Source organism: Mytilus trossulus, chromosome 4, assembly GCF_036588685.1.
Source record: "Mytilus trossulus isolate FHL-02 chromosome 4, PNRI_Mtr1.1.1.hap1, whole genome shotgun sequence".
NCBI lineage: Eukaryota > Metazoa > Mollusca > Bivalvia > Mytilida > Mytilidae > Mytilus > Mytilus trossulus.
In genome coordinates, this window is record NC_086376.1 from 82,240,889 (window position 1) to 82,263,817 (window position 22,929).

Here is a 22,929-nt window from a genome sequence, read left to right on the forward strand (position 1 = left end):
CAAAATCAGCTCGATTTCAACCAAATAAAGGACCAGGAAACATAGAGAGCAGGTGTCGACAAGCTTAAGATTCAAATAAGACATGTGAAATGTCTTCACAAACATTATTTTAAAATATCTTTGTTGTCGACATATGCGCTCTATGTTTCCTGTCCAATAATCTATGGAAATTCACCCATTTTCATCGATTTTTTCGTAAAAAATCAGTATGCGTACAACGCGTGACTTCATAATGAATAGCAAAAATGTCAAATTCTCAACAAAATGGTTTATATCCTAGCTAGTCAATGTATTAGCTATAATTTATCGTGATATTGGTCAATAAATCCGAATTTGAAATTTACGCTAAAAAAGAGGGCCATTTAAGGACCTTATCGAACATACTCCTTTGGTTTGATTTGGCCCAGTTGCTAAAATAAAAGCAGGTTACCCCATTGTAGTCTTGCAGTAGTTACTGAAGTCTCCTTCTCATTATTTAAATGAGTTTTCAAGTTGTGATCATTAAAAATTTTCCTTAGACTTCTATAGAAAATGTTCTATATTTAACCATGGTGGCCATGTTGGTTTGATGACAGGGTCATTAGACACAATCAAGATATCCTTGAAAATTGTGGCCAAGTGTGATTATTGTTTGGCTCAGTAAATTAAGTAGATTTTTGTAAAAGTTAACTTCAACATACAAAGCCAAAGATGATGACGACTACAGATGACAAATGATGAGAAAAGCTCACTTGGCCCTTCATGCCAGGTGAGCTAAAAACTGATTATGGTGGTATTACTGAAATTAAACAAGATGGCAAACTCCTAACTGATCCACCACAATTAGCTGGTGAACTTAATGCACAATGCCAGTCTGTATTTACCATGTTTACACCAGCTTCTAATATATCCCAAACAGAATTTGTCAAACAGTGTAACTTGCCACAGACTAATCTTTTATCACAAATATCAAATTTATTCATCAAAACAGAATGCAAACAAAAGCTTTCTTTAATCCAACCAAAGCAGCAGAAGCAGAGAAAATCTAACCAAGATTTTTAAAACAACTATGGCATGAAATTGCACTAATACTTACCATCATCTTTGTCTGAGAAGTATGTCAATGTATTTGAAGGAATTAATTTAAATTATCATTCATTTTTTTTTTATCATTGTTGTATTTTATTCATGAATAACACTGGTAGATATTGGTAACCTTTGATAACCTTTTATAAATCTTTATTTTAAATTTTTATTTCCTATTAAAAAAGAGATCAAAATTTTGATAACACCTTATTTGTTAAAAATTATTCAACCTATATGCCTTTATTTTTTCATACAGTTTTATACCTTAATTATAAAATGTTGGCATAGGTTGGATGAACCTACATGGCATATGTAAAATTTATTTCAATCTATGAAGAATCTAATTTTAAGGTACATTGCATTCAGCATAAAATATCTTTTAGACATATCAAGCTCTTTGGTTGTACTTACCTCCACACAATGATTCAAATTGTTTTATCATCATCTCTGCATTTTTAACACTTTGGGAGTCTGGACATTGAGACCTTCCATTTTCTACACAAGTCTTATATTGAGTCGCTGCCCTGTGATGACATTTAAAAGAAGACTATTGATAAAGAGAATAAACATATTTATTAAAGTTTCAGCCCTTCAAGTGCACTTTTCAGTAAATAAGTATGACTTTTATATAAGGCTTTAACTAAAACATAAAAATTTTAACAAAACATTGAGAACGAAATCATGTAATTATTTAACTGTCTATATAATATCTTCTTTTGTCATGTGTATAAGAAGTCAGACACACATGTATATAAGTAGTCTGACACACATGTATATAAGTAGTCAGACACACATGTGTATAAGTAGTCAGACAAACATTTGTCATGTGTATAAGTAGTCAGACACACATTTGTCATGTGTATAAGTAGTCAGACACACATGTGTATAAGTAGTCAGAATCACATGTGTATAAGTAGTCAGACACACATGTGTATAAGTAGTCAGACACACATTTGTCATGTGTATAAGTAGTCAGACACACATTTTGTAATATCAGTACATAGTTACAGTTTTGCATTGCAGAAGCACTGTAGTAGTAGTATCTTATTTATATGGTCCCCTACTTTTATGATTTTATTTTGTCCCATAAAGACATGTATAGATGTCTTTTCGTAATTATTAACTTGAAGTCGCTGTTTCATTGCAATTGACATCAGCACAACTATTCATTTTAATCAATCTATATAATAAAACAACTTATCGCTATTTTGTGCATTTTTCCTTTGATCTTATTTGGAGATAATTTTTCATAATATGCTACTTGCTTGAGATGGAAAATTATCGCTAGATACTAAGGAGGCATGTGGCGTTGCTAATGAAATTAACCATGTCGTCATAGGTAAAATAGTGACATAAAACAGATTATCATTGGTCATCTCAACTCAATTGCTTTTCTCACTTTGCCATTCTGGCTTAAGCAAGAAAATCTATCTCATTAGATGATCAACAATAAGCTATAATTATAACAATGAGCACTTGTTTATTTTTCATTTACTGGATTAAAAGTTTTTTCTTTAACATAGAACATTTACGGTATATGGAAATGATCAGACTATGAATATTAAAGTAAACATATCCCATAGAAGGAAATGCTGACACAGAGAATATTATGTCAATGTTTCTAAATCCCCAACGTACTGGTATATGATTTACATCAAAATCAATAGTATACTAATTGTTCTATTGACGTCCTGGGACATGACTGCATTGCAATCTAGAACAATTGTGATAGTAACATACTATCTATCTGTCTCATTAACTATATTGGTAATACTTTATGCTGGGCAATCTGAAGAAAAAATTACTACGAAATAATAGACAAGTCATAACTTGAATCAGAAGCAATTGCTGTCAATAAAGGAAATTAATTTGGAGAAACACAGAATAACAAAAGCATTTGTATTGCTAGACATTTTATTTTTATTTTTCAAATGTTGTTCGATACAACTCTAAAATCCTTTGTTAATTTTTTGCAAACACAATGCTCATGTAAAACATAAATGCAAGAATATGCTTAATATTTATTTGCCATATGAGATAACAAGCATTTTTTATTACCAGATTTATTGCCTGATACAACAGCATTGTGCTTAAATCAATACAAAGAATTGCAGACAGACAACATCTATATATATATATGAGATTTCTAACAACATATTTAGATTTATAATCAGAAACACAATTTTCATCCAGTCAAATGAACTTGAAGGAATATTTTATATCGCAAGTTAAGAAACAAGACAAAGGAGTAGGTCCGGTAAGGACCGATTTTGGCCTCAAATTTCAGGTTCATATAACGAAAGATTCTGACCACTTTCTAAACATTTAAGTGTCCATTTCATTTGAATCAATTACTTTATGTGAAAGATTTTAACTGATTTAAGCATTAAAAATTATCCGATTCAAGCTCAAATATAAAAAAACTTCAAAATATGCTAAAAAATGTTACTTTTCCGATAGTTTTTGTCAAAAATGAAAGTGGCCGCAACCATGTTCATCCTCAACTTTTATATATGTTATGTAGTATCATAAAATACAACTTACATTTCAATATCAAGGATGAACACGAATGCGGCCACTTTTGTTGCTTCGTTACAATGCTAGAATTGTGAAGATTTCAGTAATTTAGCATGATTTAATGGTGCTAGTATCCGATATATGTGCATTGTATTGTCAAAAACAGCCCATATTTATGTAGCAGAAGCATTCTACTGTCCAATAAAATAACTAAAAGTTTACATTTTAACAAGTTTGTAAAACTGCTATATTTTGGGGCCAAAAAGGGGTCTTACCGGACCTACTCCTTTTACATAAAAAATTTGTACCAGAGGGTAAATAAAAGACTATGACAAAGTTCAAGTAAAACAAAAAGATTAAAGAGAAGACAAAAACAGAAATTTTCAATTTATGCATGATAAAATCATATACTTAAAATCCTAAAATATGTACTGTTACAATGGAATGAAATTAACCTACACTATAATAAATTGCTTCACCGAGCACAGCTGGATACGACCTCAGAGGTCCAACCCTGAACAGTTAGGACAAAAAAGAACAAAATATTCACCCTTGATACCGGTCTGAATTTGGATTGTTATTAAACATTTGACACATAGCAAGTTTCTGACACAGAATAACTGTAGTCAACGAACTAAGAATTAGTTATATTATTTTAATTTATATTCAAGTGTTTGCTTATGTGCAATTCACTATGCTGTTTTGAATTAAATATTTGAATAAATTTTATGGGAAAAAAATACCTTCTGGTAAAATTAGACAACAACGACAATGTCATACCAATATTCAACGCAAAAAAAAGTTCTGTGGTCAAAAATAAAAGATCATTTTCATAACACTAACTTACGACTCTGAAATAAATGCTTTTTCGGCATTTTACTTCTTTGGTGGTAAGATATCCTGGTAATTGTTAGGTAAAAGCCACATTAAGAAGTAAAATCATGCTTTCAATTGGTACAATTATTTTTGAGAAATAAATTATTATGTTTTCTATACACAAATTACAAAATCATCAGAAAACAAAAAACTTTTTGATCATTGATTATGTATTTGATTTTACTTCATTTTGTTGCTCTTTCTTGACAGAGTACCAGGATGTCTTCTTCTAATATGTAAGGTACCAGGATGTCTTCTTCTTCTAATATGTAAGGCCACACTTAAAAATATTTTGGTTTGCCCAAACCCTACCCAAAGGTTGAGACAGAGGGTAGGTAGGTAGGCATTTTCTTTTTTTTTTCAAAAAAGGAAATTGAAGTATCAGATGTTCATTAGTCTTCATGCCTATTTGATTGAAAAAAAACTTCTTCAAATCAGGACAAATTAAAGAATTTGAGTAGGCAGCTTTTTTCTGGGTAGGTAGCGTTTGGGCAAACAAACCTATTATTTATTATTCTAACCTGTTGAAAGATTATATAATCTCAAGCCAAAAGTCAGAAATATAAAAAAAGTCTATTGTACCATATTAAAAACTGCTTGTCTGTGTAACTTATATGTGTTCCATTGTATGTCATTACCATTCAAGGAATACCAATTTAAATCCAGAACGTTGACAAACAAGATTCTTTAAGTTCTTGCTATACTTGACAAAACATTTAACAGTTTAAATTTCACAATGTTAGACTGAACAACTAGATTATTCAAATACTTACGCACACATCTCTGGTGATGCTTCAACAATAGGTGTCTCTCCTTCTCCCTGAGGCATATATTTCTGCATGCTCATAGCACAAGTATCAACTGCACACACTAATAAAATAAAAGGAAGGTAAAGTAAAAGAAAAGTGTGCCCTGCTATAGCACATATGTTCACTGACAATCATTTTCTAACGATCCTCCAAACTTTTTTTTATTAATATCCTATAAGAAATGTAGGGTTTTTTGTACATATAATTAATCCAGCCCTTAGTTTTCTTGTTTGAATTGTTTTACACTGTCATTTTGGTGCCTTTGTCATTATTGAAGGACCTACAGTGACCTATAGTTGTTAATTCATATGTCATTTGGTCTCTTGTAGAGAGTTATTTCATTGGCAATCATATCACATCTTCTTATTTTATATGAGATTGCTAACATGTAATTTTCCATTTAATTTCTACTTGCAAGGGGCATAACATATAACAAAAATACTTGATTGATACTGATTATCAAACAATTTAATGCTTTGCTGGTATAATCCTATATTATATTTCATAAAAATCCAAAAACAAATGTAAGGATCGGAGTGCTTAAAATAGAATACTCATTGTAAATTTCTTTAAAAATTGTTGATCAGTACAGACTAACTAACTCATCCAAAAATTACTGATATAAACTTTTCATTCAAAAACCATCAAAAATTCAGACAAGACATATAAAGCCAAAGAAGGGCTAGCAATGCCATTTCCAATGAAATTTACATTGCCAAGGGACACATCTCCACTGTATCCAGTAAAAATAATTGTACTTTGATGATTTTTTAACCACTTGGGAAAAATTGACAATATATACCCTTCAATATAAATTTCCTACCAATCCCAAGAAATGAAGGCTTCAGAGCAAATGCAATGTGATTTCTATTATAATTAATATTTCCAAGACGCAAAGAACTAATTTTGAAAGTGTAAAAAAATTGCTGATATAAACTAATGATAGATTCAACTTTCATAAAATTCTGGCAGGAATTGAACATATTAAAGCACTAACGGTGCAATTTTCCATATAAAAAATATTTCCAAGGGGCATAACTCTTAAAATTTATTGATCTGTAAAGATTTTTGATACAGGGGAACCACAATTTAAATGTTCGAATAATTAAAATACTTCTTAAGAAATGTATGCAGACTTTGCCAAAACAACAAAATTAAATTTCCACCAAAAAACTTTCCTCAATCCACAATAATTGGTACCCACAAAAATAAAAGAATCCAAAGTGCGAATTTAAGTTTTCCAAAAAAAAAGGGGTCATTTATAGCAGTACTTGACTTCTGAATAAAAGTTTTAAACATGGATTGGAAATCGGCATGTTCATACATGTACATGTCAGGGTATAACTAGTTTCTATGAATTTAAACTTAAGGTGGTACAAACACAACAGGGAGATAGCTCTGTAAAAATTAACAGAACGTTTTAATGACGTTCTATTTTTAAGGAAATATTAAGATTCTCAATGATCAAAATTGGTGTTAGTCAAACTGCTATTCATCCAATGAACATTTTCCAATAGCGTGTGTAGTTCAATTTTTTTCATATTTTGTATTTTTGTCAAGAGATCAAAGTAACTACTTTTGCAAAATTTTGTGAAAATCAAACGAGCCATTTTAAGTTTAGTGAAGGTGTTGGGTACCACTTCAAGATGAAATATTGAGTAATTCCAAAATTTGGTTAAATAGATTTTGAATTGCTTGTCTGACACCTCTTCCAAATATAAATATAAGTAATGACAATGGTACTAAATACTTACTGGTTGGAATGTTTGGTGGGGTACGACAATGGTACTAAATACTTACTGGTTGGCATGTTTGGTGGGGTACGACAATGGTACTAAATACTTACTGGTTGGCATGTTTGGTGGGGTACCACCACCGGCACCACCCGCACCACCGGCACCACCAGCTCCACCACCACACAGCTGTGCTAAACCTGCTAAGGCGGCCAGTGTTGGATCACCAGCGCATTCATCTTTATGTGGTGCTATACATGTCTTGACGGTCTCATATGCTCTATAAATAAAAGTTTTTAGATGAAAAGAAATAGTTTCATAAGAAGAAGCTGCATCATGAATAGCAGTTTAACAACTTACTGTAAACCAACTTATTTTCTCAGATACTTTATATAGCGTTTTATCCTTTCTAGATCACTTTGCGGATATCTAATTTTGCAATTTTCTGACTTACTTTGAGAGGTTAAACAAGGAATGATCTAAGTTTTACATATTTGCCCTGATTTATGTAAATAGTGTCTACCGTATTCGTAATGTCAGTTTTTTTATCATGTTTAAAGTTTTAAGACAATAGGTAAAACTAAAACTAGATGTTCTAAAGCTCTCAAGTTTACTTGCAAAAAAAATGGCAAATTTTTAGTAAATCTCATTAAAAAGGGGAATAACTTTATCAACAGTTCACTGCTGAATTCAGTTTATGTTGACATGTTTGAAGATCTAATCCTGTTGATATATGATGTTTTTTATATGATCTACAAAATATGTATACAAATGTAAAAAAAATAATCACTTAAAGATAAGCTGTCAGATGGTAAAATTCATCATTTAAAAGCAATAACTCCTATATGAATTTCTCTGACAGTTTTAGCCGAAAATATCTTTTAAAAGAACAGTTATAACTTATAATTCTACCCAAATCAGATTTTCTCTAAGTATAGAGCACTTTTCAAAATAATAGACAAAACACTTATATTCTACCTGTATTTAAATTTTTAATAGTTTTTCATGTTTACAGACAAGTTCTAAACCAAACCTCTTTAATACATACTAGAACACTACTGTGATATTGCGGGTCTGTGACTGAATTAAAGTATATAACTATATGTAAGCCTTATTTTAGTATAGGTATTGTCATCTGATAAAGTCATGCCGATTATAAGATGCACAGTTTTCTCTGCTTTTAAAATCTTTCTGTTTGAACCCATTGACCTCGAACTTATCAATTATTGGTAATATTAATTATTTGGAAAACAAAAGGGCCTGGTATGGAGTATTTTTTAATCAACAGTATTGTGGTATATGTGTTATAAATAAAGTTGAATTGTTTGATTCGCTGTTTTACATCATTCCGGCTTACAAATTAAAAACTGTACCTATAAGTCTTATCTTAAGTCCAGATTTTTAGTATTTGTATTGTCATCTTAGAAAGTCATACTGATTAAAATACTTCAATCGGGAACAATGTGACAATGATTGAAGTTATTAGTGTCAATCCTGTGATTATGACCCGTGTATGTAGAAAAATCCTGAATACACCGTTTGGTGGTGCTCCTGTCAGATGCGGAACGTACACATTAGATAGTAGGTAACAACTGAATATACTATTGGTATCAGTATCAGATTTGACCCTGAACTTGTTAATTATTAGCAATATTAATTAGGTGAAAAACAAAAGGGTTTGGAGTGTTGTAATTTTTAATCAACACCATTGTCCTATATTGGCTATATATATATATATATAAAGTTGACTTCTTTGATTTGTCATGTTTACCCTATGATGGCTGACAAATTGGACCTCGTTATTTTAATATTATAGATTTTGGCCTCAAATTTAAGTTTCATGTTGAAAGATTTTGACCACTTTTTAAACTCTTAAGTGTCTATTTCATATGATTCAATTAATCTATGTGCAAGATTTTAACATATTTAGTCATTAAAAACAATCAGATTCAAGCTAAAATATGAAAAATCTACCAAATATGCGAAAACATTGTCCAAAACGAAAGTGGCCGCATCCGTGTTCATCCTCAATCTTTACATATGTTATGTATTATCATCAAATACAACTTCCATTTCAATATTTTGGATGAGCACGAATGCGGCCACTTTCGTTTTACCCGTCTAAAAAAATTTAACTAAAATGCTGGAATTGTGAAGATTTCAGTAATTTAGCACGACTTCATGGTGCTAGTACCCAATATATGTGCATTGTTTTGTCAAAAACAGCCCATATTATTGTAGCAGAACCATTCTACTATCCAATAACTAAGAAAAAGTTTAAATTTTAACAATTTTGTAAAACTGCTATATTTTGGGGCCAAAAAGAGGTCTTACTGAACCTACTCCTTTCAAACTTGATCAGTGTTATGTGGTACTAAGCATTGTGTTTGGCTTTCATTACATTTGGTTTAAGCAAATCAAAGTTAGAGAACAGAAAGGAAAAATTCAGCATTTATTTCATTTGCAAAGGGGCATAACTCTAGAAAAGTATGACACCTACAAAAATCACACTTCAATTATTTTTTGTGTATCATTTTTTATAACATTTGTTTGAGGCAAACTAAGTTAGGGAACAGAAACCAATTTTGGGATGCACACAAGTACAAGGGCAAAACGAATGCTACCTCTGCTACTGCAGGGGCATAAAAATGCAAATCTGTGAGTTTATAATTGATGATAGATACTTACGCACATTGTGCCTGCATATTTTCATTACTACCCTGCATAGCACCATAACATGTTGATACTGCTTGTCTGTCACAGACTCCATTTACAGCTGTAAGAAAAAAAAGAAACAATTATTTATACTATTATTTTTGCTAAGCAAGGGTTTAATTTGTTCTTAAGATTCCTACTACATGACTCTGAGATTTGTTATACATAAACCAGGTGATTCAATTACAATCACTATTGCTTAGTTACATGTAAGTAAATCTACAATGTGGTAATCACTCTTGCAGTATTCTTTTAGGAACTCTTGACCTTCAGAAATTGTGACAAAAAATCAATAGGATTTTTTCTCTCATTATTTCAATTAAGGTTGCAATCCATGCAGTATTTGACTTAGGTTGGAAACATAATAATTTCTATCTGTCTGGTCACTTTGACCTTGGTCTTTGAGATATTGACCTCAAATACAGATCCTCCTTGCATAGTAATATGTGACAAGATTTTCAATGAAGGATGCAATTCCCTTAAAGCAGTATTTGATTCAGTTACACAAATTTAAGTTTCATTTTATAATTTACTGCTGTGGATTCATTTATTTTTCGTAGGTTCCAATTTTCATGGATGAAGGAAAACTTGTATGTTCGTGGACATTTAACTTCGTGGTTTTGCAAAAGTCTTTAAACCAGCCTTTTAAAATTTAGTCATTCAATGAACATTTAATTTCGTGGTTCACCTTTACCCACGAAATCCACAAAACTTGTTATCCAATGAATAATAATTGAATCCACAGTAAACGAGATGGTCATCTCATGATCAATATGGATCTTCCTCTCATTCAATATGACCCAATGGGATATGTATGATTAAATCTTAAATAATTTCGAAGTAGTCATTCAGAGCATTCACTTCTCATCTGATAATTTTAGCAGAAATAAATGTGGTAGGAATCTTAACATGTATTGTTAGAAATCTTTGTTTAGAATATACAAAAAAAATATATTTCTACCTATGTAAGTATAATAAAGTTCCCCTTAGGTTCACTCTTTATAATAACAGATCAAAAGTATGTACAGGTACAGGTATAAAACAACATACTGTTAAGCTATACACTAGTAAACAAATTAATATACAGGTGGTTGGATAAATATGCAACAGAAAGACATTTATGTGTACATGATCTTGTCTGGACATTATAAATACTACATTTGTACATGGGATATGACCTCAAGCATTCTCATCATTCTAAGGAGGCATGTACTAAAAGGTTGAGTGGAGTGGAGTATTGGACTGGAGTCATAGAGTGAAAACATGGGAGTTAAGAAATGGAGTGGAGTGAAGTAAAGGATTTTTGTTAAATACTTAACTAATCCACAAATCAATCACACTTCGTATCAAATTAAATTGTTAAAGAATTCAAATGTAAATAAATTTATAAGAGTGCTCCTGTTCATTTTTGCATTTTGGAAGGTTTGGCATCTAGTTAAAAATATGTATGTTTTATATCAACACCACCACTCCTCTCCACTCAAGGTTTCAGTACATGCCTGTTTCCCTATCACCTCATTTTGAATACAGACAACTGTCACAATTTCTTCAGTGCAACTATCCGATGCATTACTTTATAAAAGGGTATGTTCTGGCAGATATTAATGTATGAACAATAATGAACATCAACAAAGTTTTAAATTAAAGCTACATATATGCACTTGCTTTTTAAAGGCATGGTCGCTGCATTTTTAAGAATAAAAGCGCATACAGAGATCAAATTTTAATAAGTTTGATTATGACCCAAAAACTGTCCCATATCAATTAGTTTGGATCCATTTCTTAAAATTACCAAATCAATTTAATATACCTTACAAAAGAAATATTTGATACTTAATTTTGTGTTTACATATTTCAACATTTACATTTAGGTCATACATTTTGTATGTTAATAAAACATCTATTTTAATAGTTTGAAATTTACATTATGTAAAATGTCTTCTTGACACTTCAAAACAAACAAAACTGTACTGAACACTACACAACTTAAACTGGCAATGAAACGGTATGATATATGTTATAATCAAAGCCCCCTCAGCATTATCATGAATTATGATCAGACAACTAATTATATGGAATGTACGTTTCATCAACAGTTATCTATGAGATAAATGGCTGCATAAATAAAATAGCAACCATTCGAGAGGCCCTAATGGGAAATGGTAGTATATTTTCCTGCATAGGCAACAATCCTTACACTTGAGTCCTTACATTTTCTGAAATTAAAACTTTTTAATATATAATAAAAATTCGCAAAAAAAGTTGTGTGATATTAGTATTTTTTAGCCTGTTTAAGAAATTGAAGACAAAAAATGGCATGACCATTTTTAAATGGAACTTGTTTATAGCATCTAGGTACATCATCATCTTATATCAAATCTTTAAATATTTCAAACATTTTCTGAATATTTTGAAGAATTTCTGAATTCTGAATAATAATGTTTCAAAGTTTATGTCATAAATATACACACAGAAGTTATTCATAAAGAAATGAAACATATATTATATCCTTGCAATCAATCATAGCACTCCTTTACCTGTCTTGGGTACACCAAAAAGGCCAACCTAAGGATGGAAAATGTTATACTACTTTTTTTCCTGAAAAGCAATTAGGACATACTATTAAACGACAAGCTCAAATTCCTGCATAAATAAATTACTGAAGTCTGTGAGGCTCTAAAACTAAACAACTTCAAATTGCAAGACTCAATTTCATGACTGGTAATCATAAATGGAGCCCCCTTCCCACTGAAATTCTTAACATTCTGTTAAATGTGAAAAACAGTTCATTAATTTTTTTGGAAAAACCCATCAAAAATTGAATCACTTCTGACCGACATTAAGGGCACCTAGATTTATAGTTCTATCTACTTATGTTTAAGTTTTATTTAAGTATAATATGACTATTGGGCACTTAAAAACTTTCAAAAAGTGTCTTATTTCTGAAGATCTCAACCTAATTATATCATCAGTGATCACTATTACATGTACACACCCCATCGAAATGTCATTCACCAGCTTGAAAGGACTGAGCTTGTATTTCTGTACAATCAATGTTGAAGGCAGAAAATTTGCAATTTTAGAATTATCAAAATATCCAATACTTAAGACTTGGTTAATGTGTGGACACCTAGATTCATTTACTACATAAAAATATATCAGTACTTCCTGAATTGATATAAAGTAAAATATATGTATCTGTAACAGGTTCCTTAGGTTTTCCCAAGACAAAAAACTAAAAGTTCTGAATTAATTCTCATATATGTTTTTAAACTCCCCATTAACATGATTAATTTATATATTCACTACATGCCCTACTACATAAACAAACATATGCAAGACGCCAGTATCATCACCTAGCAACCAACAAAGAAAGATCATGTCTATTTTTCCAATAGAGGACCAGGCTAGGTTAAAGTGTTCCATGGACAAAGTGTGCAAAGGACATAGAAAATTGTGCTACTACGAGGAAAATATGTGCTCAGGGCAAAGAGAGCTAGAGATAAAGTGTATTAGGGACAAGGTGTTTAAAATGACCAAAAGGATAAAATAATAATAACAACTTTGTTAGCCAATGGTCTCCATGTGCACCGATTCACTTAAATTCTCATGAATGTGACATAACTCCTGTAAAACATAATAGATCAATTCTAATTTAAAATTTGTTCAAGGTATTTTAGACACACAAATATGTAACAAATTTGTTTACTTTTCATTTACATGTCCATCTCCAAAAAATAATCAAGCATGCTGACTTAATTATTCACTACTTGCAGCAGACAATGATAATGTTAACCTGAAGATAATGATAATGTTAACCTGCATGTACATTTGTATGTCATAAATATCATTCCATCTTGATCATCTAAATCTGGGCTTATAAGATAAATTGGAATGTATAAATGGGACACAGATGGTGTCCCTGCTTGCATATAACATTATAAAAGGACTTAACTCAAGAATGGTATAAGTGACACTACCAAAATTCAAACTTGATCTGAGTTTTATGGTAATAAGCATTGTGAATAAATTTCATAACATTTGGTTAAGGAAAACTTAATTTAGAGAAATTCAAACTTGATCTGTTTTGTGGCATTGTGTATTAGATTCATAACATTTGAAACTTTATCAAAGGTAAAAGTGACGCCACCCAAATTAAAAAATCTGTGTATTGCATAACATTTGGTTAAGGTAAACTAAAGAGAACTGAAACTAATTTCTGGACCTTGAGACAGATGTACAGATAGACAAGGGTAAAATTTAATGCCCCACCCCTTTCCCCTCAAAAATAGAAATGTGTGACCTTGTCTTGGTTTCTAGACTATCTTTAACTGTGAGTGCCAATGCAGCCTCCCTTTATATCTGAGTATTTCCTCAAAACTTGTAACCACCATATTAGTTTTTGAACAACCCCCATTAATTATTACATCAAAGTAAAACTATTACAAAATTGACTAAAACACATTTATCACTGTCACTTTGTTCATTGACTAATTTCCAACAAGCAATCATGGTACCACCAACTTAATGTAAAGTACTAGAACCAGACTTGTGAACACAAAAAATTTAGGAATTGTGACTAAAAAAGAATATCCATCCATATAAATTTTTCCCCAAATTCAATGAAAACAACCATTTCATTTTTGTTTTTCAGGAATAGAAACACATTCATTATACTTCTAGTAAATAGTATAAGCTTTATGTGTATGTTTAAAGGAAATAATAAATCAAACAATGCCCCATCATATACAAATGATATAGAAAATGCTGCTGCATCTACAAAAAAGATCTTGAACGAGCGTAACATTTATAACATTCTACATGTATTTGTATTTGAATATATTTTGTATGTCAAATAATGCTTTTTAAGCCTCTATCTTTCCTAAATTTGATTGAAAACTAGGAGTATGTGTCAAATTTCAAGAAGATCAATAATCTTTGCCTATTTTTTCGGGTAAATGTCAAATGAATTTTTTTTAAAGAACAGTACTATTTTCCTTCATCAATTCACATATTTGTTCATTTACTTAAAATGCTTTTCTCCTTGGAATAAAGATAACCTGCTGTAATTTACTGTTATCACTAGCCAGTCAACAAAGAGGTTGTGAGTTTGAACCCTGCTCATACTTGACTCCAATATTAATTGACTATGATTGTCAGTTTTCTTATCAAAGATCAGGATTTTTCTCCTCCACCAATTAAAACTGGCCACCACAAAATAGCCCAAAGGCAGTGCTAAAAAGTGGCGTTAAAACACATTAAATCAAATTATTATGCTTAGAGTAAGAGAAATAAGTTAACAACTTTCTTCAAAATTAACAATTGTTTTGCATTAAGATCCAGATTATGGGGGAGGCACAGGGGAGAACCTTTATCTGGACTCCGAGATCAGTAGGTTTTAAGCTCGAGATTTCGGGATTGGCCCCTTTTCAAGATATCCCTTAAAGATGTCATATGTTATTTGGACTAGTACAAACATGTAAATTCCTGCTTCAGTATAAGATTTCTTCTATAAAACTTCAAAGTAAACTGACAATTTAGATATAACAGGAGAACCTATGGAAGTTACAAGCTCTATCTTACACAAGAACAACCTAGGAATGTGTTAAGACACATGTGTATATCTATGGTACTGTATGGCTGAGACTACCATATAACACAGTCTGAGGGCAATTGTACCTGTTGCATGGTTAAGGCCACACTTAAAAATATTTTGGTTTGCCCAAACCCTACCCAAAGGTTGAGACAGAGGGTAGGTAGGTAGGCATTTTCTTTTTTTTTCAAAAAGTATCAGATGTTTATTAGTCTTCATGCCTATTTGATTAAAAAAAAAATCTTCAAATCAGGATAATAAAAGAATTTGAGAAGGCAGCTTTTTTCTGAGTAGGTAGCGTTTGGGCAAACAAACCTATAATTTATTATGGCCTAATGACTTTTCCAGATTCTGATTAACTAGTTAAATTGATCCCTCAAGGAATGTCCATTGAAGTATTCTATATTCTTAGAAACAATCTGGTACAAAATAATAAGTGAAGAAAGTTGTAAAATTTCTAGGACTTATAGATATATTAAACTATAAATATTAGTGTATTAATCTGGAATGGTTAATAGTACAATACATTGTATCATGAAATGGGTACCTGTAGCTTAAATTTGAGCTAAAATCTGTTGCCTTTGTCTAATTAACTGCACTGCACTCTTTCATATTATCCAAAATAGTGATGACATAAATAAAATGCATGACATGTTCTTTTAGTGATTCAATATTGTTTTAGATTGTTAAAGCAGAGACATGTGTATATATGTCTGACTCTCTGGTTAAAGTCGGTCCTTTCATTAATAGCAAAGAAAGATAACTCTTGTTATATTAACATCGATTAACGAGCACCTGCAAACATAAGATCATGATGATGATTCACCTTATGGCTATTTAAATAGCACATATAAGGAAATATACCTGAGTGTATATTTAAAAAGAACATGCAATTAACCAACTGAATAAATGCAATGATTTAAACATTTCCAAATGTCCACCGACACACCCTTTTTCGAAAATAAGCCGGTACACAATATTACATGCACATGTGCATCCAGTGAGACATTATTAAGTTTTTGAAGATGAAATTAATATGTTTATATTTATCAAGGTCAACAATTTACCTGCAATAAATGTACAAACTACTGCAAAGATAATTTCTCTATTCATGATGAATTAATTATCAGTCTACTCTTTGTTGTTCGTCCGTCTTTCTTCCTTTACAACAAGCAGTCTGCAGTCGCCGCCAAGAAAGTTCTATAACTCTGTACCGTACTTGATCCAATAAACATCAATGATTAGTCTGGGAATGAACTGTCGTACGCCTACGGTGACCTACTAGCTGGGGTTTTCTGTGTTATTTTGGTCTCTTGTGAAGAGTGACAGGAGTTGGCTCATTAGCAGGCATACCACATCTAGTTTTTTTAAAGTCATCTTTTGAACTAGTACCTTTTGAGGCTAAAGTCTTGGGCCGTTTAATACGTACATACGGTGAATAATATTATCTGATGTTTAACACTTTTTTAGATATTGAAAATAAGAATTCGAGGACCCTATTTTGACCAAAATTTGGATATACATTTAACTTCATTACATGTTTGACGGGGTAAGGTTAAGCTGTGAGTACGGTCTCAGGGCGAGTAAATCTCCTGCTTATCAAAGAATTTGTAATAGACGAAATTCAAAGGCGCTTCGTGCAGCATGCTGGCCCTCCTGTTTGTGTAGGTGGGGGTTTTTTTTGTGTTTTTTTTTTATGTCACGTTTGTATTAAAGTTTATCTCTTTGTATTTCATTTTATTCGTTTTCCGACATTATAATAACAGTAGTTTTAATACAAGTCCACAATTGAACCTAAACATTTCAGATCATGAAGCAAGGAGCTGTTTAGTCTCACCAAGGATTTGTAACTATAAAAATCATTGGTCTCACTTTTTTCGTTTATAAATGACTCCGTAGTCTAGACTGCTTTTAAGATAGGCAACATAGTGATCTCAAATGCTTAGCAGAAATGTTCATTTGTGAACCCAAGAAATCGGAACTATACAAATCCTTGCCTTATAGTAGCAGGCTTCTTATATTGTGTAAGCCATGATGTATTAAAGCTATATTGAAACGAGTCTTTTATTTTCACGGTAGGACGTATACTTTTAATTAGTAATGTCAGTGACATATGTTCTGGTCATGTGGGGAAGGATGACGTCATCTTTTTATTTTTTTATGAGCTCAATTAGTCATGTGCACTTAATGTCACACTTTCAGCCAAGTCTATACTTATGCAATATAACTGAGCATATGCATCGTTCCGCTATAGCAATAAATTGATTTTGTTTTAGTTTATTAATGAGGTTGATCACTCGTGGCTGAAAGTTCATAATAGATTATGTATCCTAGGATAGAATAGATCCAAATAGATTGTAATTTCTAATTCTACATTTGACTGATTAATCTGTATCCATGTCAGTTAACAGATCATTGGTATGGTGAAGCAAAACCTGATATATAATGGCAAGGATTTGTAACTATACAAATCCTTGATAAAGGTGAAAATGAAATTCTTTCGGATTTGCCATCATTTATCTTTACATAGCGATACATTATTATTTGTAAGTTAATTTGATAAGAACGGTACGATAATCATGAGTGTACATATTGATTGGTTTATAGTTAACATAAAAATAAGTATTTGTTATTAAGACTTCAACAATCTATATAAGTATGGCATGAAGTATTTGTCCCTTAATTCTACCACAGTATGAATGAATGAATTCTTTATTTGCAAAGCAGTAGTTACATGCTATAGCAACACAAACATATTTACATTGTGACACACAATAAACAACAGAGAACAATTTCACGGTGGGTATGGTTGTCCTGCGAGAGAACGTACTGTGCTGGTGGGGTGCTGGTGATCAATGAAAAAATGTAAACAAAGACGAAAATGATGATTTTTGACGTTTTTACTCATAAAAAATGGAAGAAAACAGTTGAGGTTTTTCAATTTTGTTTCTTATGGGTTCATATGTAAACCATTGAAAAGCTGACCCTCTAAACTGTTTCAGTAAGCGTAACACAAAAATGCTCATTTTCAGAAAATATCGAACTGAAAAAATAAAACAAAAATGCTCATAGAGTCCACTTTCTATACCGCAATCCACACGACAAAACTATTTTGTAAAAAAACATTGCAATTTATTAAAATTTAGCTTTTTTTCAATTTACTTATGTCCTGATACTGTGCTGGTGGGTCCTGTCATTGTGCTGGTGGGTCCTGATACGGTGCTGGTGATTTTGGATAAGAAGTTGGTCATATTTGAAACAAATGTTACAAAATCAATAAAATTGGGCAGATAATTGTTGTCAATATGATATATTACTCCTATTTTAGCTCTTGTGCATCCATTTGGCTGTTTAATATGTGTTTTCAAATGATCGTAACTTGTATAACATAATTACATAAAAGGGCAACATCTTTCGTCCAATATCAGAGAACTATAGTTTTATTAAGATATTAAATGCCCCTTACATTGATGCCTCAACAATGATCAAAGCCCATGCCGCATAGACATATTTGTCAGCGCTCCGCATACCCCTCCCCACTTCCACCCAACCAACCCTCGATCCTCATTTCCTCCTTCATTGTTACAGTGCTGTACCAACACAACAAATTATCACATTAAATAATAACTCAAAGACACACATTATTGAACAACGAATGCTCGCAGGTACTGAAAGCTATTTCAAAGCCGCATTTTCAACTAATAGATAAACCATGTTCTCATATAAAAAATCTCAATCGCGTCGATTAAAAAAGTCTCAAAACTTAAGTTCACATTTTAATGTTTGATGAAGCAGAACATTAAAAGTGTGCAGTGAATCTTGTGCTCACAACAGTTAATGTCATAATTATGTTTACATAAGACTTATAATGAAATTAAGAAGGTACCAAGAAATGTTTTACAGTTCAATTTAATGATCATGAATGGAAGGTGAAAGGAAACTGTGAGGGTTAAAATCTTAAATTGCTTATAAATGATGCTGGACCCAGTTTCGTTATCTGATCTGAATGTTCTCAAATGTGCAAGGTAGATAGACATTTTGATTTTTTTTACTCGGAAAGACATTTTGATTTTTTTACTCGGAAAGTTTTGCCCTAATTGCTTGAACTTTTGCAATATCAAAGCCAATTTCAATGAGTGTGAAGACAAAGGGAATATCTTTGGTTATATTGCTTGATGAACAGAAAAGTCATTGTTAGGTTATGTAAACTATCCTACTTTAAGAGTATACTAGTCCGACAAATGACACATCTTTCTGTCTGTAGGACCAGGCTACTTCGAAAGGAGGGTACGGTTTAGCTAACAAGCAAGCTAACCAAATATATTATGTTTGCCTACATACTCAATGGAATCGGCTGTAACTAAAAACTCGAATCGATTTAACAGACAGTGGTCATGTTTGTTGATGAATATTGTTTTTCCTAGATTCACTCTTAAAAAATCATGTGGTAACATTTGGTCAAGTAATTTCAGAAAAGATCGTTTTGTAATTGCGGACACCAAAACAATACATGAACCTCACACGACCCCTCGACACAGGTGAGCTTATATGATCTTATAGCGATTCAGGTTGATAACCATTTGAAATTAAGCCAGTTTGTGTGTGTGTGTAGATTTGTATTGTTTTAAACTGTTATGACCTTTTAAAGTTAAATGTAGGTGTTTAATCTAAGAATTTCTTTTTTAAACTTATATACTTGTTTTAAACTCAATTGGTAGTATGAAGCTATTGATTGATTGATTGTTGGTTGCTTTACGTCCAGTGGCAAATATTTCATGCATATTCAGGACGATAACAAGTTCACAATAAATACAATAGGTAGGTCTTGTCATAAAAGAGGCCAATGGTCGTGGAATTTTGGACTGTCACTGGAAAATGAGGATGTATTGGATAGAAACAGAAGTTTTGCCTTGCAGCAGGCCACCGTGGCTACGGACCCCGCAAAGAGTTGCTGAAAGGGTTCTTAACGTGCGATTTAACGTCTCCATTCTGACCGGACGCGACTGCGAACATGATACATCCCGCACAGCCAAACGGACGCCCCACTTCGGCAAGCGTTTTACTGCCGGTCGGGAGAAGACCAAGTGACTATATTTCTATTTCCCAGTAACTCTTGGGGAATTTTGAAATGCACAATTAACAAATCAAACGTTAGTTTCAAATACTTTTAAATAGATTTTTAAGGATAATGTACCCTTGCGTTGATCCCATGCTAAACATAACAAAAATCTCTGTACAAAGGTTTGTGAATTTTCTTCAAAAATAGTGATTTTATTTTCACCAAATTCTCTTTTTCTACTAAATACAATAATGAACTATAAATAATAATGCTTTGCAAGAAGTTTCCCCTTGATATATATGTACAAAATTATGTCTCTATTATTCGTTGTCTGTGCTGTTTTGATACTTTTGCAGTTTGCACATTTCGTAATTGACAGGCCACAGAAGGGGTCATAAACCATACACGAAAAGATAAAATATTGATCTAAGTACTTAATTTGCATCTCTGAACCCCCACCCCGGTTTGTGTTTTAGGATGGTGTCTAAAAATGGTCGATTACAGACAGCCGAGTAAGCATTTTACTTTCCAGGCGTATTTACGTTGATTGTTACTGTCCTGAAAACGGATAGATGGAAACAAAAATGTTTGATATATTTGGCTTTAGATTCATTTTTTTAAAATATAAATTAAGGCTACATTTTAATATAATAATACTAAGAATTCACAATATAAAAAAATGCAGAAAAAAATGGATGAAGTGAAATATCTCAGTAAGGAGTCATTACTACAGAGATGGTGTGTTTGACACACAAAACTTAAAAGCTTAGTGATCTTACCAATATTAAAATAAAAGTGTATTTTAGTTAGGTATTTTTTCCATTTACTCATTTTCAATTATAATTCAGGCACATTTGATTTTTACTCATAAAAATATTTAAATATAGTAAAGTAGGACACATTGTTCACTTCCTCCCCCGTAATTCTTTATTTATTTTGGAATTTTGAAATGAAAAAGCTAAGAAATCTTAGTTTTGTTATTGTTCTCTAGGTTATCTCGTCTTCATTCTCTGACATATTCTAGTCTGCCCTTTGATAAAATAGTGATTTTTTTAGTGTTCTATCGAACTTTCGAAAAAATAACAACTGATAACCGTTCAGACAAAAAAGTTATGTTGAAAAAATCTTACAGATACAGCAAGTGATTCTTAATAGCTATAAGATTCATTTTTCTTTTAAAATACAACTTTTTAATCTTACGGGAAACCATTACAAGCTAAAAACTTTCACTGTAACCTTGCTCTTTCTTATCCCCCCCCCCCCCCCCCAAAAAAAAACCCAAACAAACAAACCCGCAATACTATTGTCATTCTTATAGTCAACACTCAATTGTTCACAAAAAAAATGTGTTTTAAGCTACTAAAGACATATGATTCAAACGCTCAGAAAGTCCTTTGTTCTATATTTTTGCCCTCCATTTTTATGCAAAACCTTTTACATTTTTATGTAATGGGTTATTGTTGAAGGTATTACGATGACGTATGGTTATTAACACATACTTCCTTTGGTTTCTTATGGAAATTTGTCCATTGACAACAAACATACCACATCATCTACTTTATATAAGTATTTTGGTGATCTTGCAAAATATTCGTAATCCCGAAAATCGTTAACATATTTTCTTTATCTTAAAAGGGGGCAAGAAGGGTTCCATTAACAGGCCAATGAATAAGATTACAGTTAATTTAAAAAAAAAAAATAGGGGTATTTTTTCTTGCATTATAACAGTAAACGGATTCACAACAATGTCATTTTCAAAAAAGCAGGCAACAGTTAATTAGTCATTACAGTACAGCATCAATGATCTTGAATATATGCCACTTTTAACTAAAATATAAAGGCACAGAACCAGGACATAGGAGCACAGAACCAGGACCGTTTTTCTTATCACCAGCACCGCGTCAGGACAATTCCGTTTAACGAACTTGCACGACTTTTGCAATATAATAGTGTTGTAATATACTTTGCATGGTACTTATGAGGCATCAGAGAAAAATTAAGCAACAAAACAGTCGTTTTATTGCCGTTCTGATACAATGTAAACAAACCCACCAGCACAGAATCAGGACCCACCAGCACCCGTCAGGACCGAATCACCAGCACAGTACGTTCTCTCGCAGGACAACCATACCCACCGTGAATTTCATAAGATAGTACAATAGAAAATGATCAACTTATTAAATGTGATCTAATCTGCCAGGCAGATTTCAAATAATTACATAATTTTCCAACTAAAGATCTAGATTTGGTTTGATACAAATACATAAGTTTTGTCACATTTGGCCATGAACAGTTATAATTTGGTAAAAACTGCAGTCGTTCATGCCTATACGCAGGACACACTAGAGTAAAATGGTACTCATCTTCAACACTTTTCATATTACAGCAAGTACATAATCTGTTTTCTCTTAGTATACCGGTATTTGTATAACGGCCTATCTCAACATTTAACTTCATAGTACCACTACGCAGCTTTGTGAAAAAATGTGAATTATAGTTATCAGGCGCGTAGCTGCCTTTACCGTCAAAAAATCATTTGCTTGCACATGTTTTTTACAAAAA

At 31.9% G+C, this 22,929-nt stretch overlaps 1 protein-coding gene across 3 annotated transcripts in view; it reads right to left on the reverse strand.

The window, feature by feature from the left end:
- The window catches only part of LOC134716124 (uncharacterized), a 39,303-nt gene extending 22,760 nt beyond the window's left edge, over window positions 1–16,543 (reverse strand). Inside the window, exons 1-6 of one of the 3 annotated variants that reach the window (XM_063578907.1) lie at window positions 16,376–16,543; window positions 9,689–9,776; window positions 7,156–7,280; window positions 7,022–7,045; window positions 5,232–5,328; window positions 1,477–1,589 (exon numbers count right to left, since the gene is read on the reverse strand). In XM_063578907.1, coding sequence (XP_063434977.1) covers window positions 1,477–1,589; window positions 5,232–5,328; window positions 7,022–7,045; window positions 7,156–7,280; window positions 9,689–9,776; window positions 16,376–16,421 — 493 coding nt within the window. In that variant the 5' untranslated portion in view covers window positions 16,422–16,543. Of the gene's footprint in view, window positions 1–1,476; window positions 1,590–5,231; window positions 5,329–7,021; window positions 7,046–7,067; window positions 7,092–7,113; window positions 7,281–9,688; window positions 9,777–16,375 lie in introns of all 3 variants that reach the window. The other 2 variants (XM_063578906.1, XM_063578905.1) reach the window with 2 other exon arrangements.
- Window positions 16,544–22,929: the final 6,386 nt, after the last annotated feature.